The following is a 12162-nucleotide window of genomic DNA, read 5'->3' on the forward strand; positions in this document are numbered from 1 at the left end:
TGTGTGTGTGTGTGTGTGTATGCATTTTTTTTCCCTCCTCCTTTTCCTCTCCACCGCCGAGCTTGAAGCCAGCGTGAAGGATAAATAATAAAAAAAAAAAAAAAAAAAAAAAAAAAAAAAAAAAAAAAAAAAAAAAAGCGAAGAGGAGGAAGAGGCTGCGGGGAGGAGGAGGGGGGGAAGGAAAGAAGAAGAAGAAAGCGAGCAAGAAAAGAAAGCGCGGAGCCAGGCGGGGAGCCCAGCCGCCGCGGCCGGCAGCCAGCAGGGAGGCGGCGGAGCGGGAGCCGGCGGCCGGAGATGGACGAGCAGCCGCGGCTGATGCACACGCACAGCGGGGTGGGGATGCCGGGCCACCCGGGCCTGTCCCAGCACATGCAGGATGGACCAGGCGGGGCGGAGGGGGAGGCAGGCAGGAAGCAAGACATCGGAGACATCTTACAGCAGATCATGACCATCACGGACCAGAGTTTGGACGAGGCGCAGGCCAGGTGAGCGAGGGGCGGGCGCGGGGAAGTTTACCGGGGGGGTGCCGGGGGGGGGAAGCAGCCCGGCTCGCAGCCCTTTGTGCGGCTTTGTTGTGCGGCGGGAGGGCGGCTTCTCCGGTCCCCTCGGCTCGGGGGCTGCTTCCCGTCCTTATTTCCTAACCCCCACCCCGATGGAAGCGGTTTTTTTCCTCCTTTTCTTGTAACTTTGGGGCAGTTCCCCGCAGCCCGCTCGCTCCCGCAGCGCGGTGCCGCTGCCCGGCGGGGCCCAGCGCCGGCTTGGCGAGGCCGTGCTTCTCTGCTGGCACCGCCTGCCTTTCTGCCTTTAATTTTCTTCCCATATTCTTATTCCACCCCCCCCAGTAAATCCCAAGGTATTCTAAAAAAGAGGGAAAGGAAGGACTGTAGGGTATGTGGACTGATCTACCCTCCCGAGTGCGGCTTCAGAGGTGTGAGCAAAAGTTGGGGAGAGAAGAAAATCCCGTCCAACTAAAAGCACGGTTTGAGGGGTAAATAATGGTAACGAAAGAGTTGGTCGGTGGTGTTGGGGTGCGCTCAGAGTTTACCCAGCGTGGGGCCGTGGGGTGCAGTGCTGCTCCATCCCTGCTGCTGGAGAAGGCACTGAACCACAGACATGCTTTGGGATGGCTTGCATGGGGAGCACAGCCCTGCAGTGCCCTCAGCAGCGTTCCTGGGAGCAGGACAGAGGACAGAGAGAGCTCTCTCCTCCTGAAAGTTGTGGGAATTATGAGCATTTAGGGTGCTTCATCAAACCAATTCAACTCAATTACCTGGAGCAGAGCAGCCCTATAAGGTGGCAAGGTTTTGCCTTGCTGGGCTGTTCCTGCACCATCCTCATAGGACTTTTTTTTTTTTTTTTTTCCCAGAGGTGCCAAACACGCATTATTTAGCAGAGATCTTTGGCTTTGCATTTCCTGCACCCATCCAGCTATCGTAGGGGTGTTTTGCTGCTTTTTTTTCTCTTCTTGTTATTTTCCTTAAGTTTGGTACTCGACCTCTGCCCCAGTGTGGTTTGCGGGAGGGCCCCTCTGGTGCCCTTACGTGATTTGTGCACCCCAATGCCTGCTCCCATCTGATACGGGCACACACCGTGGCTCCCGCGAGGTTATCCACCTTTGGGAGGCTTCGTCGGCCGCATAAATCTCTCCCAACATGTTGTGGGTGGTGGGGGAAGTGGTGTGAATGTTTGCCAGATGTTCACATCGGCTTCGCGTGTTGTTTCGGTTGGTAAACAGAAATCCCGTAACCGGCGCCTGCTAGGAGCAGCCCTTCGTACAACACAGCCCTCGGCCAAGCCGTCATACGGCTGCAAGAGGAACCCACAGCCATCCCACGTTGCTGCTTTGCAGGCACCCAGCGGGCTGTGAAACCTGTCCATAAAACCACCCCCGAAAAGCTCTCCATTCCCCCAAACCCGCAGCCGGAGAGCAGCCAGCCCCGCAACACCGACTTCGAGGAGGGAGCATTGAGCGCAGTGCCACGGCTTCCCAGCAACGTCAGGCTGGTTTTGTAAATATTTCCTGCCCCAATTGCAAGGAATTCAACCCTAGCACCTGCAAAGAAGCTGAGTGCATGCAAGGAGTGCAGCACGGGCGCGGAGAGCCGGATTTATTTCTCCATCTGCGCGAGTGCCTGTGGCTGTGTGTGTCGGTGCTCCAAGTTGGGAGCTGAAATTGCCCGGGTTGACAGCTCTCAGCAGAGGATGTTTCAGCACTGGGGGGAAAGCAGGGGCGACTTTTTTCCTTTCTGCTTTGCAGGATGAGGATGAAGCACATGGCTGGCTTTAGTTTGGAGGTGGGAGATGGAGTGAGCCCGCTGCTGCGCTGCGTGTGTGTGAATGAGAGTCAAACCAAGCCTGGCTTCTGAGCCTCCTGGCTCGGGGAGCAGCTTGCCTCGAGAGCCGCTCAGTAGCAAATGCTGTATTCAAAGCCATTCAAAATTGGCCTCATTTCTCCCCTTTCCACTGGGGAGATGGCTGCTGGCCACTCTGGTGCCGCGTCCCTGAGGTCCTAGCAGGGCCCTGCCCCAAACATCCCCCCCAACCCTCTGGGGTACACCAAGGAGCTGCTGTGAATCTGGGAAAGTTGTGGCTGTGTGACATCCTAACCTCACCCCTTTTTTTCCTTTTCTCTGCAGGAAACACGCTTTAAACTGCCACAGGATGAAGCCGGCTCTTTTTAATGTCTTGTGTGAAATCAAAGAAAAAACAGGTAGGGAAGGCACGCCGTTGGTTCCACACGTTGTTTTTCTTTCTGCTCTTTGAAGGTGTTATTCCGCAAAGTTTGTGTGCCCCCCCCCCCCCCCCCCCGCCCTGATCCGTGTGTGGGAGTGTTTAAGTGGGGAGAAACAACTCCCTGGTATGCAGTGCTTCTGGCGCTGGACTCGAGTGATGTGGTTTGTGTCTGCCGGGGAGAATAGTGTGGTTTAGTTCCTATTGTGGAGCTTCTTCTTATTCATTGTTTTTTGGGGGGAGAGGAGGGAAAAATGGAAAACGGTGCAGTTTCTCTCTTGCTTTGCTGTTTTGTTGTGTTTGTTTTTTTTTTTTTCCTTAAAGCATGGCAGTGCTTTAAAAAAATAATTGACTGCAGAGTGTTGTGTGCGGGGGTAAAACAGTGCAGTTTTACTGCTATTCATGCTAAGGTAGACCTAAAGGTTTCTTACTTTTGTTTTAATAATTTTTAAGAAAGGGTTAAAATGCTTGTGTCTGCCAATCATCCATCCCAGCTCATGTAAGAGCAAGTTGTCAGCTGCCTTCAGTGAAAGCAATATATTAGATTGTTAGTTACTTTAGGGTACTGTTGTTTTATGACATGGGGTGTTCTCAGGCTTCTAAAGAAGCTAATGACATGAGAGCCTTGGCTCTGCCGTTTCCCACTTTCCAGACCTCCTACCATGTACTAACACACTTATAACACATCCCAGGGGGGCATTTAAATTTTAAAAGCAACAATTAAAAAATAGCAGTCATCAATCAAGGGTGATCTTAAACAACAGATGCTCAGGGAAGGACATTTAGCAACATGCACCACTTATTTATTTATTTGCCGGAATCCCTTATTTTTTTTTTATTTCTTTTTTTTTTTTTCTCTTTTCTTTTTGGTTGAGAGAAGGGGTGGGGGGTGGAAATAGGGAATAGCAGGAACGCAGTGTGGAGGGCTGACTTGTGCTGATGCCTCTCAGGGCCAACCGGAGGTGCTCAGCGGGCTCTCAGCTGCCTGCTTTCAGCACACGGCAAAGTATTCGGCTCCCACCCCCCTCCCCTTTTACAACGAGGACTGTAACAGTCAATAATTCATATCTAAACCATATAAGCAAGGGCATGACATGAATGAAAGTGACAATAAATATGATTGCGCGCCCGGTTGATATACATTGATAGTTACACATAAAAGGGGAACAGCTTTTGGAAACCTGAGTCTGGGTCTTACTTTCTTTTTTTCTTAAATATACATGAAACCTCCTAGCGTGAGCAGCTGATTGAAAATACAATTACTTGACTCTTGCAATATATATGAAATGACTAAAGGGGCCTATTGTTAAACGTTGTTTGTGCAGCTTGTAGCACAGACAAAGCACCTACGATGGCATTCAGCTCCTAGCCCTCACCGAGCAGCCCTTCGTTATGTAGTTTGCACAAAAGCACGCGATGGGTTCTGTAGGGGAACCTCTGCAGAGTTGATGGTGTGTGTAAAGTGGTGGAGACTGTGTGTGAATACATTTTATGACTGTTTTTTTAGGATTTTTGTTGTGTGCCCACCCTCCGAAAAAGGAGCCGTTGGGTTCCTCTCCTTTTATTTTGCTTTAAGCAAAGAAGATGTTTGCTGACGTGTGTGTGGTGCTGCATGTGGCACTGTTTGGCAGGGCAACCGGCTCTGGTGCCAGGGCACTCAAAGTTGTGGGCTGGGGATAGGCACAGGGACTGTGTGCGTTCCTTCCCTTTAGCAGAGTGAAACCCAGAGAGGTGGTGAGCAGAGCTGTGCTGTTGGGGATGAGTGATGTCCAGGTGCGGGTTGGGGCTGTCTTACACTTCTAAAATTGTGTTTGCTGCTGTTGAGCGTGGGCTACGTGGATGCACTGCTGCTGTACGGCAGGCTCTGAGGAGGATGAGTGGAGGTGGCTCTTGGAGCGTAGTTTATCTCCCCTTGGGTATGGTGAATTTTGCTTTGCAAATTAAAGAAACCTCCTCCCCTTCCCCCCATCTGCATCCCCAAAAGTCACACTTTGTCAACGAGCAAACGACCAGATGGTATTTTTCTTTCATTATTGCTTGGTGGGCCTGGCAGTGGCAGGAGGCTCGCCTGCTTTTCCAGGGGCCGAGGGCCCTGCGTTCTCCCCTTGGTCACAGGGGTCTGTGCAAGCAAGCAGTGCTGTGTGAGCTGAGCCAACCTCTCCCTCCACTCTTCCCCTTTGGGTTCCCTTTCTGCGTTGCTGGAGCTGCTGCTGGAGATGCTGTCGGTGGGCACTGAGGGGTTTTTGGCAGTGCCTGCGTGCAGCTTCCCCCAGCGTTGTGATGTGCGGTAGCGTTTGCTCAGTTGCCGCTGCCTGATTTAAGTGACTCCAGAGCCTTACGGAGACTTTACCACCGTCTCTCGCAGCATTATGGATAATATTTCATAGCGCTAACGTTGCCTGAGCAAACCCAAAGTGTCTATAAAGTTTGCAGAAAAAGAGGTTGTCTTTGCTGACCGGAGAGTTCCCTTCCGCACTCATCCCCTTCAATTATATTAAAGCACTTATAATCATTTTCTAATTTCTTTTCTAAAGCTCAGCAGTTGGAACCCATTGGTTGCATTTTATCTGCAGGCTCTCTCCTTTGGGTGATGTTTGTTTAGAAGTAGTAAAAGTTGGGAGCATCGGTCCGGGTGGAAGCACGCAGGGAAAGAATCGCCGCTTGGATCTCGGCGCGAGTTGCCGGCGCTCATTTGGTGTGCGTTCACTTGCAGTTGGCTGCTTTGTTATGAGCTGGAGGGGCAGGACTGCCTTCAAATGGCTGGCTGGCTTTTTGGAATAATAATTATGGAAACGGGAGGCATTGTTGTCCAGAATACAATCGATTCCTCCGGCGATAGGGTTGAAATCGGAAATTGCGTTGTGGATTTATAGAAAGTTTGAAGGCAGGGAGGGATAGGGGCTCTGACTCTCTGTCCTCTCTCCCCCCTCCCTTGTGTTGGTTTTTTTTTTCTTTTTTTTTTTTTTTTCCCCTTTTCTTTAAGCTGTTCTCTGCATGAGCAGAATAGCTAAGCAGAAGAAGCAGGCAAGGCGTGCAGACGTGGGGTCCTTGGATGGCAAACTGGAAAATATCTGCTGTCAAAATGCAGCAGCGTCTCTCGGCTGTGAGCCTCCAGCGCCCATCGCACTGCTGGGGACCGGCAGAGGCGAGCGCAGGATGTAGGGCTGCTTAATCTCATTCTTCCTCCTTAAGAGCTTTTTCTATCGTTGCACTTTCTCTGCTCTTTTGGGGGAGGTGAGGGCGTAGGGTGCACTGTACTTCTGTCAAGGCCCTGACTTCCTCCCTCAGAGCCCCCGCTTGGCTTTTCGCAGCCCTTCTGCAGCACAGGGATTAGAGTTGAGTAGAAAAGCGTGCATACAGCCAATGGATGGAATTTACTAAGTGGAATATTTATAGACAGCACTGATTAGCCGTGCAATTGTTGTCGAATAATGGGTTTGTTTCTTTAATTTTAGAACATAATAGCTATATAAGGTGCCTCTCAGCTACCTTTCCCCGTGCATTATCTTCACCAAACTTAACTCAAATCAGATCTTCGGAGGAGGCAGGATTTTTTTTTCCCCTTCTTTTTCTTCTTTAACACCCCTTTGTTCTCTCCAGCTCTGTGTTCAATTAACACCCCCATCACAGAACTGTAGTCTTTTTTTTTTTTTTTTTAATGTCTGTTACTGTATTTCACTTCTGACACCTCTCTTATTATCCTTGCCTGCCGTTTCTCTTTAATCTAGCAATTACGTTATGGGGTTTCTTTCTCTTCCTGCCCCCGAAACCCCTACAGCAGAGGCACGGGATGAGAGGCAGCGTGCCTTGCATGGGGCTGGTCATCCCTGGGGTCTGAGGGTCCCTATGGAGGAAGAGCAGAATGTTTTGTCCCTTTCCCTTCTGCCCTGCTGAGAGTAAGGCCTGTGTGTGCGGGGAAATCTCTGTGCAACTCCGGGTAAATTGCTTCCAGAAATCCACTGCCTTGAAGGGAAGGGGACGTGCAAGGGCTGAAAGATAGGGATGATCTGAGAGGGTTGAAAGATAGGGATGATGGTATGGGAGGGAAATGGTGTCTGGGAGATGTTGGCTTGAGGGGGTCAGGCTGTGTGTCTGCAGGGGGAGTAGGCGCACTCTGGGGTAGGTGTGGGGATGGAACCAGTCTCCTTAATGGGAAGGCTCCAGTACAACCCAGTGACTCACAGGGCAGCAGCAGGCTGCATCTGTGGGGAATGGTCTGTGGGGTGGGATCTGTGAAGCAGTGAGTGCTTTCTCTGAGCTTTCCTCCTCGAACAAGATGTTGTCCGTCAGGGCCTGCGGAGGACGGGTAGCATCGCAGCAGCGTGCTTGCAGTGAGATTGTTCTTTCTTCCTTTTAATTTCGTATTTTCTCCCTCTCCCCTGGTAGCATGTGGCTGGAGCTCTTTGAACGGAGCAGGCTTAATTAGTTTAATCAAAATTGGCCTCCTGCAATTCACCAGGGCAGGAGGTGGAAGCGGGGGCTGCCAGCAGGCTCCTCGCCCCCTCCCCTCAGGCAGTGCAGCGAGGCCATGGCTGGGCCTTATTGCTCCGTGCTCTTTGGGGAGAGAATTCCCCAAACGTGAGGTCTTTGTTCTGAGGTTGGGTTTTATTTGGGGTGCCTGGTGTCGAATCAACTTCCCTGTGGTTGCAGGCCTGTGGGGTTGACTGCTGAGCCCCCCACCCCAGCTGCTTGCAGACGAGGGGCTGAACCCCCTACACCACACATCTTCCTGTCCCTGGTTTAGGGGCAAATGCTGGAAAAACACCCACATAAACCTCGTTTAACAACTAATGGTGGTGTCCTCTTAATGACATGTTAGGGGTCTTCACCATCCCATGGGTTTCTGCCCACCCCCCTGTGAGTGTTCTTGGCAGCAAGATGCTGTGGTTAAGTCCAGTCTGGGAAAGGAGGGTCTGTTATTGGGCTGCGTAGCTCAAAACGAGAAACTCAGAAGATCTTTCAGGCCTAAATTTCTCCAGGGAAAACAGCTCTAGTTCCCTTATTTGAGAGCTGCAAAGGGATTTCCCCCTTTGAGCGCTGACTGTCTGCAAGCAGAGCTTTTCTAAACGGTCCCAAATGTTGGATTTATTCCTGTTAGCAGGCTCGTGCTCTGTGTGCTGGCCCTGGCTTTGAGGGCAGCAGCTGTAAACAAAATGCAGAGAAACTCTGATACAATTTCATCATGGTTTTTTTTCCACTTTTTTTTTTCCCCCTTGTCACAAGGAAATTACTGCATGCAGCAATTCTTTAGGGGAGCAGGGCGGTGTTTTAAATGTAAATGGTTTTGTTTGCAGTGAGATGCACTAGGCTATGCTGCTATTCGTGCTTCTGCTGAATCAGAGCTGGAGATTTTGGCAGGGAGAACAGAGAAATAAGGGATTCCTGCTTTGTCGCTGGTGTAGCACCTCATTTCCCAGCTCTTTCTTTAATCCAGGAGCTGCTGTGCTCTCTGTTGTTGAAGCTCTGCAGAGGATTTTGTGATCTTTTGAGAAGCTGTATTAAGCATTTTCCTGTCTCTTTCTCTTCCTGTGTTTGGACTTAGGGTGCTTTGGGATGCAGGGAGCCTGTGCTGTTGGCTCTGTGCAGTGAAGGGGCTGTTTGCAATGCATGCAGCTGATGCAAAATAAAGCTCTCCAGGCAGGAGCAGGGGGTACGTTTGTGTGCAGATGAATGAGATATATCTAGCTCTTTGATTTCCTTTTTTTTTTTTTTTTTTCTTGCTCCCTTGTATTCCTAGGGCAGTTTCCTTAGGCAGTGAATTTATTCTATGCTTGGTTTTGGGGTTCGTGTGGGGGAAGCAGCGTGTTCCTACAGGGCTCCCCAAGTCCCGTTTGAATATTTTGCTTCTGGATGCCAGAAAGAACACTCCCTTGCACAGCTAGGATATATGCTTTCCTGCCTGTACAGCACCTAACACAAGGGAAGTCGGTCCTGATTCGGCCTTTTGAAGGAGGTAATGTGATTTACAGCAGTGGATCTGGTTAATAATCTATAGCAGCTTCTGTATACTCAGGGGCTGCTTTTATTCCCAGCCAGGTGTTTGCAGGCTGGATCAATACATCCCTGTTTGCATGGGGACAGTCCATAATCTAATAAACCTGGGCCCTTCCCCACCTCAGCCTGTGAACCTTGGTTTCCCCTGAACATCCACGTAGAAACTGTCTGGGTTTGGTTGCCCTGGCAAGTGTTCAGGAGGGTGGCAGAGCTGTTTGGGAATGTTATCAGGCCTCCTGACTGCCAGTCTGGAGTAGCACGTGATGCCTAAATGCTGCCAGGTTGCATTAGGTGCCAATATAACAACCTCTGCCCAACCACCCAACTCAGTGGTTTGAAAGGCTGGGCAGTCAGCTTCTGCATACAGACTGTCTCCGGGGCACTGCTTCCCCCAGCAATTGGCTTAAATAACACAAGGTGATGGGCACTATGGATATAAATTGCAGAAAGCCGTGGCCTGGGGAGGCTGTGGGCTGCATACATTATTATGCATGGAGCTATCAGGCCACCAGCAAGGCCTTCACATGCTGCAGTGCTCGGGCTGGGGAGCTGCTGGGGCATTGCTTGGGCTGGAATTGGGATGGGAGGCGCTGAAGAATTATATCTCTTGGCCTTGCTCACAAGCCCTGCCCTTGTGTGTTTTGTTTTTTGGTTTTTTTTCTTAAAGTCAGAACAATGTGATCCTGTGAGACTGCAGTCGTGCAGCCATGTGTAAGCTGTGGAAGGGGGTGTGCTGGGTGGGGAGAGCCCCTTGTGCCCTGCTGCAGGACTGGGGGCCATTCTCTGGTCCAGGGACAAGCCTGCACATCTGCTGCCTGTTGTAAAACATAGCAGTTTGACCCTGAACGCCATCTTCAGCTTTCTGGTCTCTCAGAGGGCTTAGCTGACTCTAATAGGGACACCCCAAAATGGGCTTTAGGAGGGGATCTTGCAGCTTAAGGTGCTTCTGTTGTCTCAGCTGTGTTTTTAAATCAGGCTCTCCTCCCTGTAGAGTCACCTCTTCTCTGCTCGCCTTCTGTTGGTGGTTGCTAATCTCCCTTCCCCAGCCCTTAATAGCTTTCTGGTGTGCAGAGCTGGGGAATGGAGGGAGGAATCCAGGCGATGGCTTGGCTGGGAAAACCTCTGCATACAGATTGTGCTTTACCAGCTGCTTCCCCTAGAGCTGGCAGCGCTGTGCTGGGGTATGGCCTTGCCTGTCCCCGGTCCATGCACACTGAGGAGCATTTTGGGGAGCTGATGAAGCAGATCACAGCGATCCCCTCCAACACCCAGAGAGCCGTGCGTTGTCACTGTCCTCGCCCTGTCCAGCGTGTTCAGTTTGCACGGCCTTTTATTTATAGAAGCCTTACCCGAAATAGCTTTTTGCCTTGCCCTGAGCCTGAAGGATTGTTTCCCACCCTCTTAAAAATATACAGATCAACTGAAACCCCTCAGATCAGCCAGTGCTGCCAGGAGTTGCAACAAGCTGAAATAACTTTGCCATTTTACTTCCGTCTTGACGGTAAAGCAAACAGAGCTGCAAGTGGACCCAGCCTGACTTTGTTGCGGACGGCTGGACTTGTTTCTCCTCTGAGTCCAGGCTGAGAAACTCAGTTCCTTGCTTTTCTCTCTCCCTCTCTGCATGGCGTTTTGTAACTACACATTTGGCCTAGCCTGGCTGGCCTGCCTCTCCTTGTTACCAGAAGAGGAAAATCAAGTTTCTCTCCTGGTTGGATAACATTTTCAAATTCCAGAGTGATGTCGATTAGCAAAATTAACAGTGGCAGGTTAAGCGGCAGAAATACCGTTCCAGTTGCTAAGTGTGCATTGTTCCTTGCTGCTCCTTTCCTAACTTCGGCGGTCCCAATCCTGCGCGCGTTTCCGCAGTGCAGGTTTCTTTCTTTCTAATTCAGCACGACTCTCTCCTTTGACACTCGATATGCACGGGGCTGAAGCCAAAATGAAAGTGAATCTGCCTACAACTCTCCGAAACGTGCCTTTCTTGTTTCGGCATTAATGTTTCAAAACCCAAGCTACTTGTGGGTGTGCGTCTGCTTGTTTACACAGCTCCTTCTTTTCTCACGCACTGTGATTTTCAGGTGAAACATTAGGAATGATACAATACCTGGCGCCTGCTGGTTGCACCTCTGGGTGGATTGGTCTCCAGCTTTTAACTTGAGCAGGCTCTATCCTTAGAAAGGTTGCACATGTATTGACTCAGTCCTGAGCGTTGCTTTTTTTTTTAACTTGTGATTAGTATGGGGTGTATTGCAGATCTCTATACAAAAGGCTCAGCCCACAGGTTAAGGAAAATGTGTTGGAAGTTGTTAGAGTCATTGATTCTGAGCTGGTAGCTTGGGATGCAACCTATCCTGGTAAGTTGATGCTTTCTTCTTAGCAGGGCACTTGCTCCCGTGTGACCAGGCTGCCTGCTAAGGACTGAGGGGCCTGCATGTGCCCAGTGCAGGGAGCAGGTGGCAGGGGTGGTGTTTTGGGGGGGATGTATTATCACCTAGAAAATCCTGGCTGTTGGAGCTGGTCAGCAGATGTGATGTACCGATCAGTATTGGCGATGGGGACTTGCAATATACTTTGTTAATGGAGAAAAATCCGAGGAGCGATTCCCTGATTTACGCTTTCAGCAGTGTGAAATGAAGCAGTGTGAAGCGCTTTGCTCAACAAGCTCTTAGCAGCCTGCTTTTCCTTTTGTACCTCACACAGAATTTCCCGAAGAGGCTGCTCTTTAACTTTATAGCACCGATACAGGTGCTCCGTTCGGAGGCACAGAGCCTTCTGCGTGCACCCAGAGAGGCAAAGCATCTCCTTTTATCCGTAGGCTTGCTGCCTGGAGCAAGCAGTGCTGGCTTCTGCAAAGCCCCACCACAGTCCTGTTCCCCACTGACCACAAGGTCATGTAGCACAGTAACACATTTCAATATATGTATATTTTGCTCTCCCTGAAATAGTTAAACGTGGTTCTTCTGGTCTGGGCGCTGCTGGTGGAAGTGTCCCTGGAAGGATTATCGGGAGGAGCGCCTGGGCTGGGGCTGCTTCTCTCCCGAAGGTCCCTGGCTGCTATTTGCACTTCTCGAGGTCTGACTGTGGCTGGCATTTCCCTGCTTGGCTGGAATTTACTTTCCTTCTGGCGAGGGCATTCGGTAACATTTGCGCACCTGGGCCGCTTAAGCTTTGCAGGGGTTGGGGGAATATGGCAGAGAAGGTCACGGGGCAAAAGTGATCTTTTGTCTGTGCTGTTCATTATTGGCAGCAGGCAGCGGTGGGAGCAGCTGTTAGGCACTGTGTCTTCCACCCAGCAGAAGGAGGGGAAACCGCATTATGGAGCATGATGGTGCCCATGCTGCCATCTGGGCCCTGCTGGGTTGGATGCCGGGTGGATCATTGTTGGCCCAGGCTGCAGAGCTCTGAGCCTGCTTGGTTTCTTTCTTTTTGTTGTGGTGA

The 12162-nt window shown here is 50.7% G+C and overlaps 1 protein-coding gene across 3 annotated transcripts in view; it reads left to right on the top strand.

The window, feature by feature from the left end:
• The first annotated feature begins 271 nt into the window (after nucleotides 1–271).
• The window catches only part of PBX1 (PBX homeobox 1), a 107101-nt gene continuing 95210 nt past the window's right edge, over nucleotides 272–12162 (top strand). The window contains exons 1-2 of one of the 3 annotated variants that reach the window (XM_042873146.1): nucleotides 272–485; nucleotides 2637–2710. In XM_042873146.1, the coding sequence (XP_042729080.1) occupies nucleotides 295–485; nucleotides 2637–2710 (265 nt within the window). In that variant the 5' untranslated portion in view covers nucleotides 272–294. The remainder of the gene's footprint in view (nucleotides 486–2636; nucleotides 2711–12162) is intronic. The other 2 variants (XM_042873149.1, XM_042873148.1) reach the window with 2 other exon arrangements.

Source organism: Lagopus leucura, unplaced genomic scaffold (assembly GCF_019238085.1).
Source record: "Lagopus leucura isolate 7727_CA_CO unplaced genomic scaffold, USGS_WTPT01 Super-Scaffold_100009, whole genome shotgun sequence".
Taxonomy (NCBI): domain Eukaryota; kingdom Metazoa; phylum Chordata; class Aves; order Galliformes; family Phasianidae; genus Lagopus; species Lagopus leucura.